A 27,608-nucleotide genomic window follows, 5' to 3' on the forward strand; every position below is an offset into this window, starting at 1 on the left:
CAGGAAGATCACCTGAGGTTAGGAGTTTGAGATCAGCCTGGCCAATATGGTGAAACCTCATCTCTGCTAAATGTACAAAACTCAGCCAGGTGTGGTGGTGCATGCCTGTAATCCCAGTTACTCAGGAGGCTGAGGCAGGATAATTGCTTGAACCCAGGAGGCGGAGGTTGCAATGAGTTGAGGTTGAGCCACTGCACTCCAGCCTGGGCAACAGAGTGAGACTCTGTTTCCAAAAAAAAAAAAAAAAAAAATCAAAATAACATTTGAAAATAGGAAAATATATTATTGAGAAACTAACATAATGTTTGTTGGGCAAGAATCTTCATCCTTTTACCTTTGTGAAGGGTAATACGTAATTTATTACATAGGTGAGAAAGATGCGTTTTTTAGAATGAGAACTTAAGTGTTTTTGTCTTCATGTTGAGTGGTTCCGAAGAAGGTGGGGGCAGATATTGTGTGCAATAGTTAATATAATCCTGTTCTTGGCAGTTTGGCTTAAAAACAAACACATTTTTAAGTTGTAAATAGTGCTACCATTAATATTTTTGTAGATAGTTTTTATTTTCCCACTCACATAATTACCTATGTTTGATAGATTTCAGATTGTGAAATTGTTAGATTAAATTAATAGAACAAAGTCCCAAATGGAGTGTGGGTTTAGGAGTTCACTGCAACAAGTAGATGGATTAAATCTACTGTCCTTAGATATAAGAACAGATGTTTCCTTCTTCCTGGGTACAAGGAGAGGAGTACGAGCTTGTAGGTGGTTGGTGGGAGACAGAATAGAGGGAATACCTTGATAGCCATATGATTCTCTCTCTTAATGTGGAAAGAAAGCATTCTGATGACAGTGAATGGGTAGGCTGTTGCAGGGTGTTGGAAAGCTGCGAAAATTTGAAAAAGCAGCTGAGAAGAAAAAGGAGACCTGTGAAGAACAGGTTTGTGGGATTACTGAGCAAAATTGTTAGTAGATGATACTGAGAACCACATGTCTGTAGGGCAAGAGGCTCCTTAGTTTCCTTGTATTTTTCAGCAGCATTCAGAGCCCAGGTCCAGGAGTTGAGCATGCCAGATACGACTTAATCTGCAGTTTGGTGCTGGTAGGATCAGGTAGTCTGCAGCGGCAAGGTAGGAGCTGCACAATGGACTTGAAGATGCTGTGGAGAGAGCAATTAGGTATCTACAGTCATGGGAAGGTGACAGTGAAGCCCAGAGGGACTGGTAAAGACAGAAAGAGTGAATGCATTGTTTGAGGATGTTAGAAATAGGAGGAAAGGAGTAAGAGCTGGAAAATTATGAAATTGTGGTTAGTAAATGGGACATGGGGATTTGAGATTTTAGAATGGGAGCCATTCACTTCAAATCAAGCTTGAAGGTAATAGCCATTTGGAGATTTGGCGAGCTAGAAGTAAGGGAAACGAGGCCATGGAACTATGTGCAGCTTAATGTTGTCCAAGTGGATGTGGGTGATGTCAAGATTTTTGGTAAAGAGGAAAAGAAGGTCCTAGAACTCCCTAATCCTGGATAAATGACAAAAATATTGTAGTTCATAGTGATAAAGAATGAGGATGCTGTAGCTGATTAACCTGCAAAATTTGAAAATGTTTTTGGGAGACGAAATGATGATGAGCATGAAAGCGCATGTTTTGGGGACCGAATGGCATGAAAATAGCAAAGGTGAGCTTCTAGCATGGCCCAAATCACCTTCTAGCTTGAGATACTAGAGTTGGGTCTGGAGGTGGGTAGTGGGACAGTATTTCTTTCACTCTGCAGTACTTGAAGAGTAAGGAAGACAGAATTAAAAGTGCTGGTATGAATTTTCTTTTAGTAACCTCCAGTGTTTCTGGGGGTGAGATGTGGTCTCAGGTTTCAGCTGCTGACTTGCAAGTAAACAAAGACTGAGACCTAACCAGCCATGGTGACTCACATCTGTACTCCCAGAGGTTTGGGAGGCTGAAGCCATTGCATTCCAGCCTAGGTGACAAAGTGAATGTTTGTCTCTAAACAAATAAATAAATAAAATTAATAATAAATTAATTAATTAAATAAAATTGAGGTTGGTGCTCATAAGCATCTTAGCTAGGGTAGAGGATTGTTTGTCATGTGTAATTTTTTGTTTCTGCCTTTTGCTTTTTCTTATTTAAATTCTAAAAGTATGATCAAACTGGGAGGGATAAGAGATCTGAGGGTGTAGTTATTGGAGAAATTGTTTTAATTAGCAGGTAAGTAAAAAGGTAATGTGCAATAAAATACTGGTTTTTACTTGTTCTGCCAAAAACTCTGGGTGTTGTTGAAAAGTCATCAACTGAGGATCCAGGAGGTTTACATTACAGATGGCAATTATGGGCCTGCTTGTAAAATACAGATGAATTGGTACATCAAAAAAAGGTTTTTAAATCTAAAATTATTTCATCTTCAAGATTAAGTTCCAATCTTTATTACATAAAAACTACCATCTTCCACTACTTTTGAAAGACTTTTCTTAGATCCATGAACTTGGGACTTCGGACCAAACTCTATTCTCAGCTCATTGCAGACATTTCAGAAGGAAAAGGATGGTAATGGAGTGATTGGGAAGGGAGGATACAAGAATGATCTTATGAAATGGTTTCAGTTATAGGACTAAACAGCTATATGAACAAAATACAGAATTAGGTAGATAGGGAACAACTGAGGGCTGTTCTGGGACCTCCTTTAGGAGTTGTTGACTATTGAGAGATGTCTTTGGCTGGACCAGATGCTTTCAGAAGAGAAAGAGGTGAAAGTAACCGTTTTGTTAGAAAATTACTGAGGTGCAATAAAATAATTTATAGATTCTGGTTTAAAAGTTGTGACTTTAAGGACCTTGCATCATGCTGTTCGTATAGTAAATACCAAACACGTGTTTGACTGACTTGAGTTTCTCTGGCAGAGCACCTCTATATAATTAATTGTATGTTAGCTTATCCCAAAATTCTGAAGGCTTTTTTCTCTAAATAGGAATTCAGAGCTTGCTCCAGAGATGTGAGGACAAAAGAGAAGTACGGCTTCTAAAAGGAATTCAGAGCTTGCTCCAGATTGTGCTTTCTCCTCATGTCCACCTTCTTTCACTTTCACTTCCGCTTCTTGACAATATTTTCTGCCTGCCATATGGTACATATTACGTACAGCCCATACTAACAGTACTCTGCAATCTACTTGAGCTTTGCTCTTTGCACTTTCTTTGGTACTACCCGTTAGAGCCTTGAGCTAATCATCCATGTCTGCTTGTACTGGATTGTTTCCCTTAGAACTCTGTAAGCCACAAAGTGAAACTGATGAGGATTTTACAGTCCTGATGATTTTCCTTCTGGTATACTACCGAGAAAATGCTGTCGCACAAGGGGCTGATGAATCGTTTTGTAGGATATCTGTTTTCTATTTTCTGTTTGAAAAATTAGGTGTGTTCCTCAACATGGGAATGTCTCCTAATATCATGAGAACAATACAACCATAAAATAAAATCATCAGTGTTGGTTTGGGTCTCTAATAAATGTAACATACTGTATTTTTTAGCCACTTGAGTTCCCCAGAGAACATTCATTCATGTAAATTCACTTCTATAAATTTTAATTGCTTGTGCTGGAAGCTGACTAAAATTACTCAGCACCTGCTGCTATGTGTCTGGCATTGTCCTGGGGTCCTTGCACCTGTTAAGCCATTAAATCATCACAGCAGGCTCTTAAGGTAGATATGGATTCTTCCATTTTGCTAAATAGAGATTGAGCCTGTGAGTGTTTAACTAACTTTTCTTATGCCTACCAGCTACTTAAGCCTCAAAGCTGCATTGGACTCCTATTTGTCTATCTTGAACTACAACAGGCCCTCTAGCTGGAGGTAGACAAAGAAATGAATTAGGCCTCATTTTGGAACAGACACTGATTTAGATGAAAAATGAAGCCAACTGCACTTGGTTGCGATGGTAGGCTGTTGGGAATTAATTCAGCTTAGTACTGAGTATAATCTCTGGCATTGCCAGGCTTCTGTCACATAGTACTGCCAGATCAGAAAGGGTACCTTGATGATCTGTTTTATTTCTACATAGTACCATTCGACATTATAAGGGAATGGATCATGGGAAAATAAGTTCATGTGAGGTCATAGTGTACATTTCCCCCAGCTTATTTGGGGCACCATTGTCATGGATATTTTATCTTCTAATATTTGGCATGTGATTCAGGGCCATGATTTCCAAAACTGGGCTCTTGGCTAGGGTCCAACATCTGCCATTTGTTCCTGCGTCCTTATGCCCAATACATACCTTGTCACTGATATTTGCTCATATTTTACTACTATGATAGCTTCTTAATCCAGTCTTTCTTTTCTTCAGTCTATCCTAAATAATAGCTATCAGAGTACATTGTTCAAAATACTAATTCTGCCTGGAAATACTATTACACTTCATACTGTATGATTCAATTTGTGTATCATTCTTGAAATGATAAAAAATTTAGAGCTAGGGAACTGGTTAGTGGCTGTTGGGCTTAAGGATGCTTGTGTGAAGGGAGATGGATATGTCTCTAAAAAGGATAGCACAAGGGAATTTTTGTGTGATCAAATAGTTCTGTATTTTGTTTGCTGTAATGGGTATGTAATGAACATGTGATGAAACAGCATAGAACTGTACTCAAACTTTGCACTAATGTCAGTTTCCTGGATTTGATATTCTTCTGTGGGTACATAATACGTAAGCAGTGGAGGAAACTGGGTAATGTACATGAGACCTTCGTACAGTCTTTTCAACTTTTGTGAGTCTATTTATATAAAAAGTAGAAAGTAAAAAAAAATACTACTATGCTTTAAAATGTTCATGTTCCTTTGTCATGTTTATTATGTTTCATATTCTCTGGTTCTCTTTGAATTAATCATCCAAAGGTGTTGCCTCTGATATTTTTGTTTTCTATTTAAATCTTATTTGTCATTAACACAATGTTTGGCTCATACCAGGTTACCAAAAAGTGCTCCTTGAATTAATACTGGGATTAATGGTTTTAATCCCAGTGCTTTGGAACGCTGAGGCAGGAGGATGGCTTGAGGCCAGATGTTTGAGACCAGCCTGGACAATATAGTGAGACCCCTGTCTCTACCAAAAATAAAGTAGCTGGATGTGGTGGTGCAAATCCGTAGTCCAAGCTACCCAGGAGGCTGAAAGGGGCAGTTGCTTGAGCCCAGGAGTTCGAGGTTACAGTGAGGTATGGTCATGCCATTACACTCCAGCCTGGGCAACAGAGCAAGACCTCATCTCTAAAAAAAATAAAAAACAATCGAACAATTAAATATGCCTTATGAAAGAAAAATGTATCAAACTTCATCTCATTACTAATCATACTTCTTTTCTATTCATCTACTTATTCAGTTATGTTTTTTGTCTCTGCCTAATCTCTTTCCAAGGACTGAGTAGCATGCCTGGGACTTGACTGGTGGAGTTGGGAACTTAAGCTTGCCTGGAAGGGTTGCATTGCCTCCTGGCCAAAGCAGCAAAGCCTTAAGTCCAGACACCAATTCTAAGAGGCAATGACTTTTCAAGGACTTAGGACTCAAATACCATAAGGACAAGATGAGCCAGGGAACCCAGAATATGAGCTGTGCTGACTCATGTTCACCCATTCATTAAAATTTATTGAGATTTGTCTTACAGCTCAGTGTATGGTCTATCTTGATACTCTGCAATTACAGTGCTCTATAAATCAGTTTCAAATATTCTGTGTCTTTCTTTATTTTTTGGTCTGGTTCTGTTAATTACTCAAATTATGATTGTTGCATTGTTCATTTTTCCTATATTTCTGTCAGGTTTAGCTTCATATATTATGAAGCTTCGTTAGTAGTACATACACATTTATGATTGATACACATTCTTCCTGATGAATTGACCCTTTTATCATTATGAATGACCTCTTTACATCTTCATCCTCAGTCTTCCGACGCCTATTGTTTGCACGGTGTATCTTTTCCATTCTTTACTTTAAATCTATATGTGTCATATTTAATGTGGTTCTTTTAAAGGTAGCACAGATCTTGCTTTTTTTAATCCATTCTGGTAATCTTTTTCTTTTATGCAGTGTGTCTTATTCCATTAACATTCAATGCAGTTATTGATATGATTAGACTCAGTCTCTATTTACTTTTTGTTTTCTATTTGTTCCTTTTGCTTTTTATTCCTCTGTTCCTCCTTTTCTGCTTTCTTTAGAATTAAATGATGCAAAATGATTTTTAGAATTGTGTAATTTATCTATTAGCTTTTAAAGCAGTTTGTGTGTGTGTATGTTTATGTGTTTGTGTATACATGTGTTCTTGCTATAGGGATATTTCCTTAACTTTTCTGATAGTTATTATTTAGGGTTAATATATTATTTTACATAATATTAAGGATTTTGCAACTTCATTTTACATAGTATGCAAGGACATTGCAACTGTTTAAGGCCATTCTACCCCTCCCTGTTACAATGCTGTAATCATATGTATGTGAAGTGCTATAGTTTTACCTTTTAACAGTTAAATGTATTTTTAAAAGATTAAGAAAAATATCATGTTTTATATTTACAGTTTTTGGTGTTTTTCATTCCTTTAACTTTCTGTCTGGTATTTTTAATCCTGAAGAGCTTTTGTTGAGGACTTCTTATACTGCAGGTCTGCTGGGGACATATTTTTACAATTTTCTTTTATCTGAAAGTTGTTTTGTTTTGCCTTCGTTTTTTGTGGATGCGTATGTGTAATTTATGGGCTGAATACAGAATTCTGGACTGACAGTGGTCTCTTCCCCTTCCCAAAAATCAACGTTGATTCTTACTACTGTTTCCTTGTATGTAATATGTCGTTTTATTTTTCTCTGACTTCTTTTAGAATGTTTTCTTATATTTGGTTTTCCGCAGTTTGACTGCATGTACCTGGGTATAATTTGCTTTGTGCTTTCCTGTTTCAGATTTTCTGAGCTTCTTTATTCAGCACATCTTTGTCTTTCACTAAAATTGGGAAATTTTCAGCCCTTCTTGATATTTTCTGCATTATTCTTTTTTTCCTCAGCTTTCTAAAACTCTAATTATACAAATGTTGTTATTTTGCTAGTGCCCCAGAAGTCTCTGATAGTCTTTTTGTTTGTTTCTGTCTTCTTCAGACTGGTTTTTCCTTTACATCCTTAAGTATACTTAAAATAACTATTTTAACATTATAATGGGCTAATCCCAACACTTGGGTCTTTTCTCTTGAAAATAGGTTACATTTTCCTGTTTGTACATGTATTAAATGATTTTGGATTGTATTGGATTCACCCTGTGAACGATACTTTGAGCAGATCCTGTCTTCTGTATGTTCTTTTAAAGAGAATGAGTTTTTTTTTTTTTTTTTTTTTTTCCTTAACAGGCAGATAATTTGGCTGAACTCAAACTAAATTTTGACCTTTCCGTGGCAGGTGGCAGCTTCACTGATGCAGTCAGATTGCTAATGCTAAACATATGCTGTGTGTCATGCACTAAAATAAATGATGACACTACAAATATAGATCTTAACTTCATGGGGCTTGCTATCTAGTTGACAGAGATGGAAAAATGAACAGATAAATATGTTCAATTTTCATATGTCATGAGATAGGTACATAGAGGCAGTGGGATTACTGAGAAAGAAGTTGTGCAATTGTTAAAATATAATTTAAAAATTATTTTGAAACAACTCAATCCTTATGAAAATAGAAGGAAGTTCATTTATATATATATGTGTGTGTGTGTGTGTGTGTGTGTGTGCACGCATGATGAAAGATTGATATGCTTCCATTATATTTTGTTAATTCTTTTAGGAAAAAAACCAGTATTATCAAAAGTACTTTATATTTTGGGGAAATAATATTAAAAAATGGAATTCTTGGGTCCTATACTAAATAAGAGAAATACTTTTTTGGTAAGAAAAGATGACTTGATGAAATCTGACCAAAGAAAACAAATGATCATATATTAGGAAGTAATAGACCTTGCTGAAATAAAAGACCTATCTATACTAAAAGAAATATTCCTGTTGGGAGAAAGACATTTCAAAGCTGTTAGACTAAGGCCCATTTAGACTAATGGAAAGTGTATCTTAAAAAAAGTTTCTTATGTCAGATATAAAAGTGGTTTTCTGATCTGTTTTGGAAGTTACCTGTTTGTACTCGTATCTGTGTAACGGAATGGGTAACATGGGGTTGGTTTGTCTTTTGTAAAAGCCTGCCTACCTTAGCAGTAACTTGAGTCTTCTTTTCTTGTTTTAACAGTGTGTCCTACTCAGTACATGTATCTGAAGATTACCCAGGTATGCTTTTCTCCTTTTATTACAAATATTCATATCACGATTCCCTTGAATAGTTTTTTCTTCTGGAGATGTAAATCACATATAAATATATCTAAGGGTAAAGCATTGGCAGAGGAAGTCTTAAAGGTGTAGAAGAATTCTCCTGACTGCCTGCAAAATACATGTCTTACTCTGAGACACAGTCCAGAATCAAAATAATGTCCCAGTGAAAAGTTCTTTAAAGAGCCCTGTGATAGTTCCAGCCTGTACGTTTACATCATTTACAATTAAAATAAAGATTCCCTCACCTGGTCTAATTGTTAGTCTTGAACATCATTTGGCCTTTCATAATGTAAAAATAATAGGTAACACTTATTTGTTTCAGTCATTTCTCTAAGTGTTTGTGTATCTATTTTTTCTTTTTAGTATTAAAAATAGTAATTAGTTTGTAGTTTGGTACAGAGATAATGTGAAAGTTACTTGTTTAGCATTTAAGTATTTTCTGTGGCAGTTTGCATTAAGCATTTAATCATTTGATAAAATTCTTACATTTGAAAATAATTTCTTAAATCGCAAACTTCCTTACAATTATTTTGCTATGCTCTCCATATGTTTTAAGCGTAGTATTCTATAAAACGATTGCACAGTTATACAGTGAAGTTATTCATTAAGGCTATGCCTATTTTTATTAGTAACATAAAAAGTGGTGTAGAGAAATTTTACTGAAAGAACCAAGACAAGAAGTATTTATAAGAAAAGTACTTTTTGTAGATGATTATGCAGTCAGCCCTGTCTTATGATATAGCATGTTTTTGATGCTATGTTTGCCAACTATGTTAGGAAAATAAAACCCCCACTATTTATTGTAAATATTAAAATTATGTGCTTTTCATTTGAGGCAGATCATAGAGATGTCAGCCATGAGAGGTACAGGACTTTGAAGTCAAGGTGATAGAAATCATAGTACAAATTAAAGCGCAAGTTGAAGACACTAAGTGAATTATTCTGTAGCACAGGATGTGTGGTAGAAGATGTCTTTAGTAAACCAAGTGGACCAAGTGTTTAGCTCCCTCTTGTGGCCAAGAGGTATTACTTGGGCTTTTCCTCACTTTACTGGAGCCTCACTTGGAAATGCCGATATACAAACATTGAAATTCTAAAAGTATTGATTATCCTTTGTGCTCTTTTTACTAATTCTTTAATTGGAGAAAGTTTGCAATGAATTTCCAGTACAACTTTTTTTTTTTCCAAAAGGAAGGAGTGGAAATAAATATATTTAATCTGTTTGATTAAAGTAGGTTGTTATGCTGCAATAAAATTCAATGACAGAACAGGGAGAATAGTGCATTCTGGTTTAAATACTGGGGCAGAAATTTCAATTGGTTGATATAACCAGTACGTCAAAGTACACTGTACAGCACACAGCATACCAAGTGTTAGCACATACACAATTTCACTTGATTCTCAGTGCTAGTCTGTATGAAAGGCGGAACAGGATAATTTGTAATATAAATTTATACTTAGAGAAGCAGGCTGAGAGATGTTCAGTATTAAATAACATTTTCTCAAAACATGTAGTTTGGTAATAAAATCAAGTCTGTAATTCAGTTCTGATTCCTGTTGCCTCTGGGGGATTAGTGTTTGTATTTTTATGGAGGTTTCTTCACAGTGAACATTAATATGATAATGTTTTCTGCATTATTAAATTTTAATCCACATTTATTTGTACAAAGAGTTGTTAGTTAATATGCTTGACTTTTTAGGTAGACATATTGTTTTAGAAGGTATGTGTTTGCTCTTCCTTTCCAACATTTATACCTATTCTAGCTGGCAACTGGAATAATTTTTAGTAATAGATATGAAACTTGGCAGCTTTGTTCCTTTTCTCAGAATTAGTGAGCATGCTTCCACTTGTTTTCAGAAAGGAAATGATTCTTTTTCTCATTTATCAAGCTTGATTTTTCTTTTAAAAATGAATATTAAATTTTATCAAACTATTGTTTGGCATCTGTTGAGGTATCATATATACCTTTTCCTTTAGACAATAAAGTGAGAAGTTATATTAGCAAATAACTCAATGTTGATCTATGAGAATTATGTGTTTTGTCATATACTTTAGCATTAAAGACTAATAGAATTAAGTTGCTGAAGGAATAAAACAACTGAGCATTTGCTAGGCCATGCAAACAAATCTGTCTGAGCTCAATATCTTTTAAGGGATGGTTCTGGGGCAGTTGTCCTATTTTTCTGCCATGATTACTATCTGTTCCATTTTCCTATTTCTTAGTCATTTAAAAATGTGTGTTCTTTTTGAAAGTTGCTAGGTCGGTAAAAAGGCCAAATTTTTAGCGAAAGTATAGTATTTGGTCTGTAGTTGTAAAAATCTTCCATGTCTCTGGTTATTTCTTCTAGCCCATTTTTATTGTTTATATTTGTTCTGTCCTTCCCCTTATTGGTTTGTCTTCTAAATAATTTGTCCATTTTCAAAGATTCTTTCAAACAAATAGCTCTCTTTAATGTCGTGTTCAATTTCTTAATGCAGTAATCTTGATATTACCTTTATTAATTCCTTCTAATAATATACCTTGGGATTCCCCCCCCAACTTTTCCTGGATTATTTGGATTGCTTATTAGCTAATTATCTAAGTTTGAATGTAGGAAATTTTCTTTGCTCTATGAAAATGTATTAGTATTATCCTCCAAAGTCAAGATTACATCACCCTAGCTTATGTCCCTGGGAACAGATTTGTCTTTTTATATTTGTGATCTATTAATTAACTTGTGCCATCTATTGAAATTTATTTCATAGTTTGTTTTAGTGAAATGAAAATCTAAAGGGCCTTAATTGAGTCAGCGTACATAATAGCATGTATATAAATGAAATACTAAATGATATGTTGACTGTTCACTATTAACTGAAGAAATAGAGCAGTCTTCTTATTTACTTGTACTTCTTTGTGGATTTTTACTGAAGACAGTTTTTTAAAAATGTAAGATAATGGATCACACAGTAGTTGTGTATATTACAAGTCACAGGTTGGCTCTGCTATAATGGCAGAGTTCTTTAATTTTCTCTTTCCACTTTTAATTAGAAAGGCTTACCTGCTGTTGGGAGTGGACTTTCTTATCCCTAGAATCTAGAGGAATGAAGGGGTACTTTCTGGAGCCTCTAGTACTTGTGAGTCCAAAGAGTCTTGACTTACATGATACATTTGAGCATTATGTATAGCTTGTGAATAAACCTCCTGAGAATTAGAATGCTGTACAGTCTATATTAAATTATAGCCTCTAAAATATAATTGTTTTTATATCTAATAAGAATTTATATTTTATAAGATATTGCAACTTTTTAGTGACTGTATATTCCATATTTAAAGAAGCACATGGTACAGTGACAAAGCATTGCTTTTTGGATTCAGGCAGGTTCTAGCTTTACTGCTTACTAGTGTATAGTCAGTTAATTAATAAGTAGTTTGAGCCAAGTATTTAATTTCTCTGAGCCTTAGTTCCCTAATATTTAAAATAGGGATAGTAATTGACTGTCATTGGGGATGATATGAAATTATATAGAAAATTCAGCAAAAATATCCAGAATGTAATATAAAATCAATATAACTGCTATTTAGAGTTATAATTATTATTTATCTTAGGTTACATAGCAGTGAGGAATGGAATGACTTGACTTAAATGATGCTGTATTTGAAGTACCTGTAGAATAAAAGCAACGGTTTAATAAACACTTTTCCACAATTCTGTTAATCTCTCCCCAAGTCCCAGGTGTCCATGAAATTTCTGATAATGCTTGCATAGTGTTAGAGAAATGAAGAGAAAATATCCATGCTGTCAGCAGCTTTAACAAAGATTTGTAGGTCCTCTAAAAAACATCCACATTGAAAATCTAACTGTCCCAGAGGTTTTCAGGGAAAAAAAAAAAAAAGGCAGCCTAGAAGTCAAGATGGAGAATTCCAGTGAAAGAATTTGAGTTTAAAAACATTCTTATTCTGTCACTGACTCATTCTATTACTTAAGTACATTCTTTAACCCTTTTTACACTCCACTTTCTCCTCTAAACAAATGTTATTTTTACAGATGTCAGAATAATTTGAGGAAGATTTAGAAGTAATTAAGTAACAGCACAAAAAGGCAACAGAATGGATTCATACAGATGAGATGATCATCAGAGATCATGAGCAAACCTTTCATCGTTTTATAGCAAAGACTGTGGCTTAGGCTAAAGGAGATCAACAGCTGGTTGGTGGTAGTGCTAGATTTTTCTAAATCTTAAAATATTTACCTGTCAAATAAAGATTGAATATATTCAAGGTATACAACATGATGATGTGATATGTATATACATGTGTAGTGATTACCATGATTAAATTAATTTAACATATCCATCACCACCCATGGTACACATTAGGTCCTGGAACTTGTTGATTTTACAGCTTAAAGTTTGTACCCTTTAACCAACTTCTCCCTGTGTCCCCCAACCCCTGGCCACCATTGTTCTTATTCTCTGCTTGTGCTAGTTCAACTTATTTAGATTCCACATGTAAGTGAAATCATGCAGTATTTATTTTCTGTGTCTGGCTTATTTCACTTGGCATACTGTCCTCCGCGTTCATCCATGTTGTTGCAGATGGCAGGATTTCATTCCTTTTCAATTGCTGAATGCATAAAATAGAACAAATAGATAAATTCCTAGAGACATACAGCCTATCAAGATGAATCATAAAGAAATAACAGGCCAATAATCAATAAGGAGATCAAATCAGTAATCAAAAATCTTCCAAAAAAGAAAAGCTCTGGACCAGAGTGCTTTGAATTCAGAGTGAAGCGAATTCTTTCAAAGAATTGAAGCAGCTTCTAGATTTGATGTGCTTTCTTTCCTGTCCTTCGTTTCTCACCATAACTTGGGTCTGTCTCTGTGATTGGATCTGGCCTATTATGTAATAATGGCAATTTAATAAATAATGTCATGAAACCTGAAAACAGTTTTATTTGGGATAAATTAAGCCAAAATAAGAAATTACATGTATTCTAATGCCTAAATACTAATCAAAATACAAACTGTACAAAACCTCTTAGAAAATATGTTTGAAAGCATAATCCTGTCCAGCCTATGCAACATACACCAAATTACATTCTCTTGAATCAAATCTTACTGTCTTCCAGTGTTGACACTTTATGTAAGGCATTTTGATAGAAAATCCTTTCTATTTAGTTATTCACTCCCCTGTTTTCTTAAACATACTCTCTTAATTTACTTAACTCTTGGTGTTTATGTAAAATCTCTGTCATTCCATGATTCTGTGAATTATGTGGAACTATCCACCTTATGGATTTTTCTGGATCTTCCCTTCTAATTGTTGGTCAGCTTTTGTTTCCATTATGCTAAGTCTCCCTTCTAATACTCTTTTCTCCTGAATGTTAGCTCCAGGGAATCCATTGTGCACAGGGAAAACAGATAATTAGGTTTATTAAGTAACAGCCGACTTCAAATCAATGAGACTCTGAGTGAGGGCTTAAGACATAATAAAAAAATTGGCTCTAACAGGCGTTTTTGATACTTACTGAAAGTATGAGGTTACTGACAGAGGAGACTCTAGATAAGAGATCAAAGTCTCAACTAATGAGATATAATTAAAATAAATTTATATTAAACCTGTTTCTTAATCTGTGGTCTCACTCGATAAACATGAAAACCTCACATCCTCCATGAAACTATTGGAAAATTAAATAAAGCCGAATTTGTGATTGCCCCAAACAAAATAATGAGGCAAACTTCTTTTGTCTCAAATCTAATTCATATCCACTTCTGCTTAGCTCCCTGAATAATTATTAAAGCCTTAGGTCTGTTAGAATCTTTTGCAGCAAACCTGTACATACAGATCACTATCATTCACTCATTACTCAAGGTCTAAGAATAGTACAGATGTTTCCTTGGAAATAATGACTTAGCCATGTATCAATTAAAAATCATGTTCTCACTGTGCTGACACAATATTATGAAATCTGGGCTCAAAAATATCTTTTAATGTGTATTCACTGCATCATAAGAACATTAATTTTCCCTAGCAGAAATTGATCTATGCTTCTATTATTTGTGTGTGATATTGTGTACTATTTAATAGGTCAGTGGTGGGTGCATTATAGGACCATTATTAATGAATTGATGAAGTGTGTGTTGAAAAAAGATGCCCTGCAATCCTCAATGAGCAAAGAAAATAAATATCTAGGATTGTATTACCGTTACTTAGAGACCTGTATTTGTCAGGGAAAGAGTGCTAAACTCATAAAAACATTATTTTTTTGAGAGGAAACAAATAATGAATAAGAAATTTAAGGACTCTATGGGCTAATTTAGTTTTCTGTGCGCTCAACTGGTATAATGCATGCAGTTAATTTAATTTATAGAAGAATGATAATTGTGAGATTTATATCAATTTAAAAATATGCATTAGAGCAATATAAAAGGTGTGAATTACAACCAAGTCTTCAGCTCAAATTTTTGAATTATTTCATGATGAATCTTTTTTAATTTTTGTTTTTAACTTTAGTGATTGAGGTTTCACCATGTGGGCCAGCCTGGTCTCAAACTCCTGACCTCAAGTAAGCTGCCTGCCTAGGCCTCCCAAAGAGCTGGGACTATAGGCATGAGCCACTGCGTCTGGCCCACTAATGAATTTTTTTTTAATTGCAGCAAGTGCTTTTCTTTGGTTTTCTCTCTCTACTCACTAACTCTGCTTCCTATGATAAACACTTATATTGGGAAGGACCCCCTCCAGTGAGTTGAGGCACCCAGTTGCATCCAAATGATTCATTGCCATAAGGGATATTAAAGATGTACCTGGATAGTCTCTGTTCAAAATCTGTATTTCACCAGGAGATGCAAATGTCTTTAAAGAGACTATTTACAGTTACTTCACACATAAATCTGCAATTTACTTTATCATATTTTTTTAGTTTAATCGGAACAGTAGTGTGTGCTTTAGAGAGTTGGAACTCAAGCGATATGCATATAAATTAGCTATTATTTTTATAAAGGATGTAGTTTTTAAACTTATGCTTTTAATGATCTTTTTTTTTTTTTCAGATAATACATATGTGTCAAGTTCAGAGAATGTTGAAGATGTGCTAGTTACTACAGAGCCAATACCAGTAATTTTTCATAGAATAGCAACAGGTAATAGTAATACTATTTTTATTCTAGGTTAATTTTTAAAATTGTATGTGGCCTTTTTGTTTATTTGTTTTGTTTAGCCAGTGTAACAGATATTTATCTTCTGTATCTATAAATCCAGTTTCCGGACAAATTTTCTATATAAAGTACTTTTTTTTTAAAACAATTTTGTAAATGCATAAATTTAAAGTAGCTAAAAAAATCCTGTTTAAATGTTTTATGCTGACATTGCTTTTGTAAAAATATTTTTCTGCACAGTGAAAGACTGAATACTTTAAAACCACACTTACAGCAATGAAGATACCATGAAATATAAAGTGAGAGCTGAAGGAATTTGTGAAGCGGTTGTTTAGTTTAGCTCAATCACATCTTTCTGCACTGTGAATAATCAGAATAGCTCGCATATTGTGTAACTCTTCAACATGACGTAATTTCAAAATATCTCTTAATTCTTTTTCAAAGGAGATGGAATCATCTAAAGAGTGATTTTATACCAGAACTCACGAATGCTTGGTAAATAGCATGCTAAATCACAATCATATTTTTTTAATTATTACTTTCTTTCAGAATTAAGAAAAACAAATGACATTAACTGTTGCTTATCCATAAAATCCAAATTACAAAAGGAAAATGGGGAGGTATGTAAGTTATATTTTTTATTTTCATGAAACAGTATAGATATATTTTAAATTTACTGGGTGTTGGTAGTTAATATCATTCCTGAAACTAAAATGGCATTGGTGAATGAAGCTCAAGCTAATGGCCCAGGGATGATTTGATTTGTATGGTAGGGAGTGGCCTAAAATTAACTTTCAGAAGAAAGTTCCCTTTCAGATCATAGAAAGAAATGTCTGGTTTAAATCTAAATAAAATGTATATTTTAGAATAAGCTTAACTTATTCTGTATTCTTTCATCAAACAATGTAATTAATTGAGAAACGCTTATGTAACTGATTTATAACTGCACATGGCTATGCGTAATTTTGATGGGATCCTTAAAATTTTGTTTGTAAAAGACGATTTCTTTAGCCAAAGTAATACAGAGGATGTACATAGTCTTATTTTCTGTCAGTACTTAAAAATACAAACTCATCTTTTCTCTGCATTTCAAAAGACTTTACTTGAATCTATAAATAAATATCAGGATATTAAACAAACTAATTGAGTGCAATGGGACCGGCAATTCTTTGCTTTCAAATTACGCATTTGATTCACCCCTCCTCTTTCTATTAGTGTTGCACCATTTATAGTTCCCTTCTTTATCCACATCGAGAATTATTGGTTGAACAAAAGGACTGATGAAACCAATAATTGTTAGAATTTTCTAAAACTCGAATTTCCTTTTGCAATTTTTGTTTGTTTCGTTTTCCTTAAGAACTTGAAATTCAATGTAGAAGTTTAGGGATGGTTCTAAAACACTGGGTGAATGATTCCTGTGTCCAAATAAGCTACATTTCTCCTATGTTAATAGGGCCACTGATAGGAATACCCCCATGAATTTTCACTATTTGTACTTCAGACACATGGCCGATGTGGCTCAGGTAATTAGAAACTCAGACTTCAAGTTGAAGCATATTAAATTAAATACCCTTTTGAAATCAGAATTCTGAAACAAATAATTTTTATATCAAAGTTCTCCTCATAATGTTTCATGTTTATTTTCATAATTTGATTTTATATTATTGCGTTTAAAGTTTCTGTTTTTTTTATACCATTGTTTAGAGTTGGCAGAGGAAGTAAGAACAGCCTGGGACAAATAATGCTGAGGAGCTTTTTAATAAAATTGAATTAGTATGAACTTGCCAAATGTTTTATCAGAGCAAAACTGAAGGTATAATTGATTATACATAAGTTTTTAATATACATCAAATATTGAATTGTGTATTTCCTATAAAATCAGTGAAAGTGAACTTTTTAAAAAGATGTGCTTTAAAAAGAGCTGAATGCGCTCACAAAGCCATTTGTCTTACTACCTTGGGTTTCGGGATTACACTGCAGCAAGAATGTTTTATATACAAAATCTGTAATATATGTTCAAGACCTGCCTATATATAGCCACTTGCTATTTTAAACAGGTCAACTGATTTGACCATTAAAATTGTTTTCTTACTTTATTATTTTAAGGAGTCAAGACAGAATAGTACAGTGGAGGAAGATTCTGAAGGTGACAATGATTCCGAAGAATTTTATTACGGAGGGCAGGTAAGGAAGCCTGGTCTTCCAAATACCTAGTCTTAAAGTTCTGATAGCCATGTTGTCCTGGTGGAAATCTGTGCCTGAGAGTTAAGGGACCTGTGTGTTGTTCAGGGTTCTGTAACTAACAAAATCTATATAATTTATCTTTTTACATTTCTACCTATTTTTAGAAATTAAGGTTCCCTTGCAGTTCTTTTAATTGTAATCATTTGTTTACATTGAAGTCGTCTTAATTCATTAAAGAGATTTTGCGGATAGCATTTTATTGTGTTTTTGCCTCAAATTTCTTAAGCACGTTGTGTTCATTCAATATTTTGAGGTAATGACACTTGTAACAAAGTATATATTGTTAGTGTAGAAGCTGGTTAACCTTTATTAAATTTGATATGCCTTAATTACTGAGCATCTTCATTATTTATTTGCATTCCTTGCCATTGAATTCTTGGTGTTGAAAATTGTTATGAAGGATCATCATAATTTAAATACATGAAAATAGCCTAGCCACATGTATAAAAGAACTCTTCAGAATTTTTTAGGATAATGTTAAAATTAAACTGAGCATTTGATTTTAGGGTGTGGCCATATAATATGTGGTTCTCTTTCTATAAACTCTTTGAGCAAATGTGCTTTATAAGATGGATAGTATAATGGGAGGGTCTAATATGTTAAAGAAGGACATTAAAGCCAAAATTATGTAAAAGAGTGCAAGTAAATTTATTCAGAATAGTAATTTGTCAATCAAGCATGTGCAAGGCCACAGAGAGATGAACGTAATAAAATTGGCTTTCCTCTCTCCAAGAATGACTTTCTAGCAATGAGATAGTTTTCCCAATGAAATGATTCCTTTCCCAATATAACATTTCAACATTATACAAAATCATTCTTCCTGTTTGAGTTTTATTTACACAACTAATTCTTACAGAGGGGAAGTAAATGCTTTTCTTCAGTCTTGAGATTCAGTCTCGAAGTTTTTTAGATTATCTGCCAGATACTTCACCACTTTTTTGCATTTGCTTTTTCTTTGTATCAATGTAAACTAACTTTAAGTTCCAAATATAATTAATTATTCTAGTCATATGTGAACCTAAGAATATTAGTGAATATATTACTTTAATGAAGCTAAAAATGCCCATGGCAAAACGTACAGGGAGACTTGTCTCCAGAGATTGCTTATGTTTTTGATTCTTTGCACTTCTGAGACACTTTTAAATTAACCCTTTTCATCAGGTGAACTATGATGGGGAACTCCACAAGCACCCACAACTGGAAGCTGATTTATCAGCAGTGAGAGAGATATATGGGCCACATGCAGTTTCTCTCAGGTAAATAAATATCATTGGTGAATAAAATTAAAGTTTTGTGTTAAGACCTTGAAATTTAGTTTTGGAGTAATTTAAAGTACGTGAAAAATTTTGGGTTTTAATTATATTTTAAAGTGTTTTAGAGAGAGTCTACTGTTTCTCCTTATACAAAATGGCATACTTATTGCTATTTTTTGGGTACATGTGGTTTAAGATTACATTGATTGCACTAAAAATTATTTTGGAAAGTTAGTTTGAAGACATATCAATTTTGAATAGTGTCATAATTAATTCCTAGAATAGATTTGGCCAACTGGACCTATGCTGTTACCATAAGTCATGGCCACATGCTTGTGAATGGTAAAAGTAAATGATGCTTACCCATTGGTATCCAAATCACATTGTCATCTGGTCCCTAAAAAAAAAAAAAAAAGGGGGTGTAACTTTGCACATTTTTTGTTTGAATGATAATGTATTTTATTCTGCAGTTACCTAGTATATTATTTGGTGGTAAATTTACAGATCATTTTTTATTGCTTTTAATCATTCAGAAGACCCCACCAATCCTTACTTGCTTTTCTTTTTTCTCTTTAATGTAAGAAAAAGCTATTTCTGCCACCATAACAGTTTCAAGGAGTCCGCTCTGGTTATTTCAGATTTCCATTCTTTACCCACAGTGTAGTCTCAAAGTCTCCATGGAATCCCAGACCCCTTTCATAGTCTGACCTCAGTTCTGGTCCCTTCATCCACCCAGACTACCCAGATATGCCATATTCCCTCTTAACTTTGGGCATTTGCACAAGTAATTCTTTTATCAAGGAATGTGTCTCTTCAAATCCCATTGTTGTCTCTATTTAAGCCCCAGTCCATGGGTCAGCTTCTCTCTGAACCTCCTCGGAATCTCCAGTGCAGATGAGTTACTCTGTTCTCTGGACTCCCATCACATCTGGCTCTTCCCTTGTTTATTATACGTCTCATGTCTTTTAATTATTTGGCTTACGTCTCCCCCTCAGACTGAATTATGTGAATAATTGGGCAGTGCTTTTTCTTGTTTGCTTTGTTTGGTTTGGTTTTTGATTCTTCTTCTATGCTGGTACCTAGCATAGCGTGAAACATACATGAAATACAGACTGCTGAACATCTTGATTGTTTTCAGTGGCAACATCTGAAAAAAGATGTTCACATTATCTGGTTGTAACTTCTTCAATGGACATATCCACATTTTGAGAGGTCAAACAAATAATTTTACTTGGGAAGTACAGCACAGCTGTAATTCATAATTGCCAAACATTTTATTTTAACTGCAGAAACAGAAACTCCCCATCTGTAGCCTGAGATAAACTGGGTTTGTGTACCCAGGCCATCTCTGTTCTACTCATAAAGGTATATTAGGCTACAATTGAGTGCGAGTGTTGGGATTATATTTGGAAAAGCAAGTCTTTGCAACTTCAAAGTTTTAGCAAATTAGCTGCAATAATTTCATATTGATCTCTGTTATGGCTCCAGATTAGGTATTATGCATATTCATAAGTGTTACAGAATGAATATGTGAGGAAGGCAATCAGGGCTATCAATGCCTAGGGCAAAACAATGGCTGATTTTTTTTAAACAGTAATCGAACTTTGCTTGAAAGCTTAAAACTTTAATTTTAAGCACAATAATATACCTCTCCATATACACCAAAATATGTCTATGGGATGTAATTAACAATCATAATACAACATAGACTTCAACTTCTTTTTATTTGAAATATATATTTTGGTTTAATGGACAACTTTAGCACATGTTGATTTCTTTTATAGTTAAATATTTTTCTAAAACATATTTCCATGCTATCTATGCCCCAATCATATTGCCATGTATAGATGAAGGTCTTCGTTTTTGTTTCTTCACCAATTATTTGGTGAAGAAATGATCTGCATTAGTATTTTCTATTATTAAGTTAGTGATAATTGTTAGCTATTGAAATTAGATTAAAGAAATGTTTGGAAATTCATATATATGAAGTACCTAAAGTCGTACAGATGTATTTCACTTTTTCCCCTTGCTCTTTTCACTTGTAATAGTTTTGATCGGGTTTAAATCTTTATGAATGTAAGCCATGTTCCTGCTGGCTCTAGATTTTCTCTAGCTATAGAGGATGTTTCCAAAATAAATAACTTGCTAGAGGCCTCATGGTATAAAGGTGATTCACAGCAGTACTAGTTTGATTTACTTAAATGAGAATGAATTTACTGTCTAGTCTCAAATACCTAGACTTGGACTCAAGGGAAAAGAGGTGGGTAGTTAGGCATAAGGTCTTGAAATCATCTTCCTTGCAAAGTTCTTAGTCTATTGAAAACAGACTGTTCTAATTAACTGTTCTTTTACCTAATTGGGGCTTACAAGAACTTAATGGAGTTTGAAGAGCAAAAGTACCTCAATATGCACAATAGGCTATTGGAAGTCTTTTTTTAATGCAACATCTAATGAGAAAGGCAGCTAACCACATCTAAGTTCTCTGTAAGAGATGGAAGTAACTGAGATTGCCTAGGCAAAATCCTCTTAAAGAAGGCTGAAAGAAGGTATAGAAAAAGTGAGTGATGATAGATGTATTGCTTAATAGGCAATGACAATTCTACCTGGCCATCCTATCCAAAAGCCTACTACTGGCTGTGTAGAATTATACATGTAAACATTGATGAAAATTCTGATCTATAGTCTCTTGTATAGGAAGTGACTTAGGTCTTGGGGGAACATGAACTTTGTGATCAGTCTAAATATGTCTCATTTTGAATCATTCAACATAATACATTTTATGTTTTTCGTTGTAAAAGTACCTTTCTATATATTTATGAAAATAAAATTGATCAGTGTCATCTGAAAATTAATTGAAATTAGTATTTTTAGAAAGGGAGTTGCAGATCAGAAAATTGTTACTTGTTTACAAAAGAAATGATTCTGATAGTTTCTTTATGAAATTTAAAACTTCCGTTTAATATAAAATACTCTTTTGCCTTATGATCATGCCATCTTTCACTTAAAAAATTGAAGCCATATGAGTAATAGTCTAACCTTTTGATTGTGACTCATGCTTAAAGTAGGCTGGGAGCCTCTAAAACTGTGACTGTTTTATTGTGACTGTTCTATTGTGAACAGTCAACTGTTGTGACTATTTCAATCACTTTTGGTGCATGGGCAATTGTAGTAGGGTAATGTTTGGGAAGCGAGCTTTCTAAGGATTTGGGGTGGTTTAAGGAACATGTATCACGACAGTCATGTCCACCAAACATATATCTCCTTTAAAAAACAAAAACAGTAAGTGAAATGAAAGAAAAAAGTGCATACCACAGAATGCACTGCTTTAAATTCTCTGGATTTCTGAATTCTCATTGTAGTGGCCAGTAGGACTGCTTACAAATCTTCTGGTTCTTCTGGTTCTAGTCTTATGGTAGGATTGTGTTTCCTTGCTTTACTCTTTAATATTAGGCCAGGACATGTCACTAATTTTGGCCAGTCCTATGTGAGCTAAGTGCTAGTGTGTTGGTTCCTGTGTTCCCCCAGTTCTGCTTCCTTGGGCTCCTTAGTGATGACAGTGAGCAGCTCCTCCCCAACCCCTCATTCCATATTAACCATAAGGTGGGAGTGAGATATAAATCCTTTTTTGTGTTAACCCACTGAGACTCTGAGAATACTTATTACTACAACATACCTTAGCTTACATAGATGTATGTCATTCATCAAAAGAAGATCTTGAATTGAATGTTTTTTAATCTCCTTTCCAGCATATTGAGTCTTCACTCTCTGCCTCCAAGTCAAGGAATAAAAACAGTTTGACTCTGAAAATCAGGGAAAAGAGAGGAGGCACAGAGGGGAAAGAAAGGAGGGAAGAGCATTTCCCCAAAACACGGGGACATAATCTAGATGTAAGCTTCAAGTGCTTAGATCTTAAGATGCTAACCACTACTCGCAAAGCAAGGACTTTCTCCAAGCAAAACTGAGGATTTTTAAGCCGACTGCAGAGTTGTAGCGGTTGTTTATACTGTACATCTTATGCACAATTTTACATGAGCTTCCTTTCTTATCTGTATCTAATTTTTAATTTTTTCTCAGCCCTGTTCTTTAGAGAAATTTATAGCTACCTTGGATACAGTCTTGCAAATGCTTTAATCTGCCAGAATTTCTTCTTGACTACTGAGTTTGCATATTTCTTGGCCCATTCACAAACATCTCTCCCACGCTGGGCAAAAACCACACATTGAGTAGGCATGCAGAGATAGACATGCAAGCTGTTGAGTTTCAGATGTCACAGAAGGTGTGTGTATCTTCACAAAATATCTGTCTTCTCAAAATATAACCATCCAGTTGTTGAAAGAAGAAATAGAGGCTTATTTCCCAGGAACATGTGGCAGAGATTCATACATGCATGTATGTATATTTGGAGAGCAAATTGCTAAGAATTCTAACACAGTGGCCTCAAAAGTCCACATTCATTGAAAAAGAAAAACAAACCCTTTATACATATGTGCTTAAATGAACTAAGCCACATTTAAATATCCAAAATCAAATGACCAGATTTCAAGATATGTAGATTAAAAGAGTAGTTCACCCCAAATCTAATGTGCCACTTACATGTCAGGAAAGATTTGTGGAGCCATTCTTTTCAGACCAGAATGAAATAACTTCATCAGATCATTTCTGTATTGTTTCCCTCATGTTAAAAAAAATTCATCAATTTGATGTGATCTTTTCACAGTGAATAAATATAGGCAGCACATGAAATTATTTTGAGTTGTAATAAACCGAATACTGCATTCAGGACACAATCAGATATCTAGCTTCACAATTCAAGTTGTAGTCATATTTCAAGCATTCAACTTGATTCTGCATTTGCTATTCATGAGATCCTGGGCTACTGAAAGTTATTCAGATATAGAAGCAATCCTGATGACTGGGTCGCTGCATCTGGACAAACTGTAATCACGCTTTGTGATCGCTCAGTGGGAAATATGAAATTACTGGCATTATATAAAAAGGGCATCACAACAGAAATGGGTTTGCGTATACACAGCATCATTTGTGAATTCTTTGAAATCTGGCATACAAACAAAAAAGTATATTTATAGATCTACACCTGCAGAATCCAGTTAATTGGAAGCCTTTAGGGCCTGTGCCTCCTTAAAATTCTTTATTCATGCTCTGCTATGGTGAAGAAGAGGAACATTGGCAACCCTTTCATTTCCTTTTTTAAGAGAAACTGATAGTGTTAGAAATGGGGAAAATACTTTTAACTAAAACATCGTTTAATAAATCATATACAAAATACTTAGAGATTCACACATAAGAGGTCTCAAAAGCATGTATGCACATTCTGATTATTCCTTTAAGGTAAATTCTGGTGAGGTAATCTGGAAAACTAGTTATAGAGAAAACAGTTGTGGATAAGGGTCTTACTGATTTTTCTTTTTTAATCTCCCTGCCTGTTAAGCATAGCAGAGTTTTGCCAATACAAGTAAGTTTTAAAAAAAGTTTTTTCTTCCATAAAATTGGCAAAGATGGGAGAAAAAAATGCCTGGTGATGATGAGAATGTAGGAAAAGGTCATTGTGATAACGTGGTTGGTGTAATTATCAGTTGTTATAACCATTTAAAACAGTAATTAAACAACATATATCAAGAATCCCAAATATGGTTATAATGTTTATTTAACCCAGTAATTCATGAAGCGCGATTCTATGAGAAGACAGATGCACACAGATTTTTTTATTCAGAGGGCTGTTTACCAATATTTATAGTATAAAAAAAGCAGCCAAATATTTTATTATATAATTATGTATAAAACTTTATATATAATTATATAAACATATATGTACACATTATATGTACATATAAAAAATTATGTGTACATATATAACATATAATTTTATGTTATAAAATTATGTATTTTATTATACAAAGCCGTTATGATTTTGAAGAATATTTCATAAAATGGGAAAAGCAGCTGATTATTGAAGAAGTGAAAGAACAGAACCAAAATCTTTATATATTATACTGTGTAATTCTTGTATACATGGAAGAGACTAGCATGACATAGAAGTAAAAAGAATTGTCTCCGTATGGTGGTATGACAGGTTATTTTTGTGAATTTAAAAATTTCTCACATTTTACATAATGAGTCTATATTACCTTTTTAATCAGAAAAAGTAGGAGTACGTTTTTAGAAAATACATAACATTTTTTCATAAAAAAGTTTTATACACAATTTAGAGTTGATATGTAAGTACTGTTTTTTACTCTCGATTTTCCTATTTTTATTTTTTAAACAACATCATTTTAGCTTCTGTGCTTTCAGTAATCTGCTTCAGAGTATATTTGGAACATTTCCCCCAGGATATAAATATTTTTGTATCAACTTCTTCAGTAATGGGTAATTTTTTTTTATCCTATCAACATGCTATAGTTTACTTAAGTATTTCCTTATTATTTTATATCCATTTTGATGTCAATTTCTGCTCTTACACACATGGCTGTAGGTAAAACTTGGAAATATTTGTTATTATTTTCTTAGGGTTAACTTCTGTAAGTGAAGTGTGGTTGTAGACAGGACCTCTTCACACCCTTGAAACTTTTCTTGAACATCCTTCGTCCTCTTTCCTCATCATTGAGTTTAGCAGCTCTTTCTTTTTACATGCCTCACAATGCATATTGGATCTGTTTTATTTATTAATTATTTGCCAGCGTTCAGGGTCATTCAAACTATGACCATTGGACTGTGAGGTGTGTTTTGAACAGACCTGTGAGCTATAAGTGGTTTTGCTTTTTAAAAGGGTTACAAAAAAAAACAAAAGAAAGAAAGAGAAAGAAATATTCGGCAGAGACTGTATATGGCCTGAAAATTCTAAAATATTTGCTGTCTTCACCTTCACAGAAAGTTTGCTGTACCCTGAACTAGAGGCAGAGATGAAAGTGCTCATTTGCTTACCCTTATTCTTGTCATACTTGCTGTATACTTTCATATCGAACTTTGCACATAATCTTATCTTTAAGATTAATGTTTATCATGTAGTACAGACATTATTGATGCTTTGACAGTTTAAAAAAATAATTTCTATATGAATATTTATTCATTTATTTATGTAATCTATAAAAATATTACCATGAATAAAAAGTGCAATTTCATTAAAAATGGAAATGTGCTCTCTCTCTCTCTTTACACACACACACACACACACACACACACACACACACACACACAAACATATATATATATATATATATATTTTTTTTTTTTTTTTTTTTTTTTTTTTTTTTAGACAAGAGTTTTGCCCAGGCTGGAATGCAGTGTGTGATCTCGGCTCACTGCAACCTCCACCTCCCAGGTTCAAGCAATTCTCCTTCCTCAGTCTCCTGAATAGCTGGGATTACAGGCATGAGCCACCAGGCCTGGCTAACTTTGTATTTTTAGTAGAGATACGGTTTCACCATGTTGGTCAGGCTGGTCTCGACTCCTGACGTCAAGTGATCCACCCACCTTGGCCTCCCAAAGTGCAGGGATTACAAGCATGAGCCACTGTGCCTGGCCAATGTTTTACTATATTTTTAAGGAGACAATAGAGGAAGCACACAGGCTATCTTATATTTGGATATGCTGCCTTTTTTTGGTCACAGATATCAAAAAGCAAAAATCTCCCACATTCTTTTTTCATTAAGTTACATAAAACCATTTAATCATTACAAATTTTTTCTCTGAACCCTAAAAAAGTGCCCAAATTATGTATTATATTCTATTAGTTGAATATTCAGTAGATAGAAATTTTTATTTAGTGCCAGATATTGTGCTTTACACAATTTTTAAAATTTTATTTTTAATTGACTCGTAATAACCGTACATATTTGTGGTTTACAGCATGATGTTTCAATACATATATACACTGCGTAATGGTCAAATGATGGTGTTTAGCATATCCATCACCACAAACATTGATCGTTTTTTTGTTGTGAGAACATTCAGAATCCTTTCTTCTGGTTAATTTGAACTATATATGATTATAGTGTTTACCATAGTCACTCTTCTGTGCTATAGAACAGAGTGACTTATTTCTCCTATTGAACTGAGATTTTGTACCCGTTGACCAATTTCTCCGCATCATGATCTTCTGCTTTATGTTTCCCAACCTCTGGTATTCTACTCTGGACCTCTATGAGATCCGCTTTTTTAAGATTCCACAAATGACTTAGATCATGCAGTGCTTGTCTTTCTTTTCCTGGCTTACTTTAATTAACACAGTGTCCTCCAGGTTTATTGATGTTGCTGCAAATGATAGGATTTCCTTCCTTTTTATGGCTGAGTAGTATTTCATTGTGTGTGTGTACCACATTTTCATTATCCACTATTAGAATTTCATTATCCAATATATAGAATATTATCCATTATTCTATTTTTAATTTTTGAGGAACATTCATACTATTTTTCACAATGGTATACTAATTTACATTCCCACCAGCAATGCAAAAGGGTTCCCTTTTCTCTACATCCACATCAGATTTGTTATTTTTTATCTTTTTGCTAACAGCAATTCTAATTGGGATGAAGTGATGTGATATCTCACTGTGGTTTTGATTTGCATTCCACTGACGATTAATGATGTTAACATTTTTCTCATGTACTGTTGGCCATCT

At 34.0% G+C, this 27,608-nt stretch overlaps 1 protein-coding gene across 2 annotated transcripts in view; it reads left to right on the forward strand.

Annotated features, from left to right (window-relative positions):
* Nucleotides 1-27,608, forward strand: part of PARP8 (poly(ADP-ribose) polymerase family member 8) — a 186,554-nt gene that overhangs the window by 88,609 nt on the left and 70,337 nt on the right. For both annotated transcript variants that reach the window (XM_017533191.2, XM_017533192.2), the window contains exons 4-8: nucleotides 8,255-8,292; nucleotides 15,368-15,457; nucleotides 16,022-16,092; nucleotides 17,579-17,656; nucleotides 18,878-18,972. In XM_017533191.2, coding sequence (XP_017388680.1) covers nucleotides 8,255-8,292; nucleotides 15,368-15,457; nucleotides 16,022-16,092; nucleotides 17,579-17,656; nucleotides 18,878-18,972 — 372 coding nt within the window. The remainder of the gene's footprint in view (nucleotides 1-8,254; nucleotides 8,293-15,367; nucleotides 15,458-16,021; nucleotides 16,093-17,578; nucleotides 17,657-18,877; nucleotides 18,973-27,608) is intronic.

The sequence above is a fragment of the Cebus imitator genome, unplaced genomic scaffold (assembly GCF_001604975.1).
Source record: "Cebus imitator isolate Cc_AM_T3 unplaced genomic scaffold, Cebus_imitator-1.0 Scaffold80, whole genome shotgun sequence".
NCBI lineage: Eukaryota > Metazoa > Chordata > Mammalia > Primates > Cebidae > Cebus > Cebus imitator.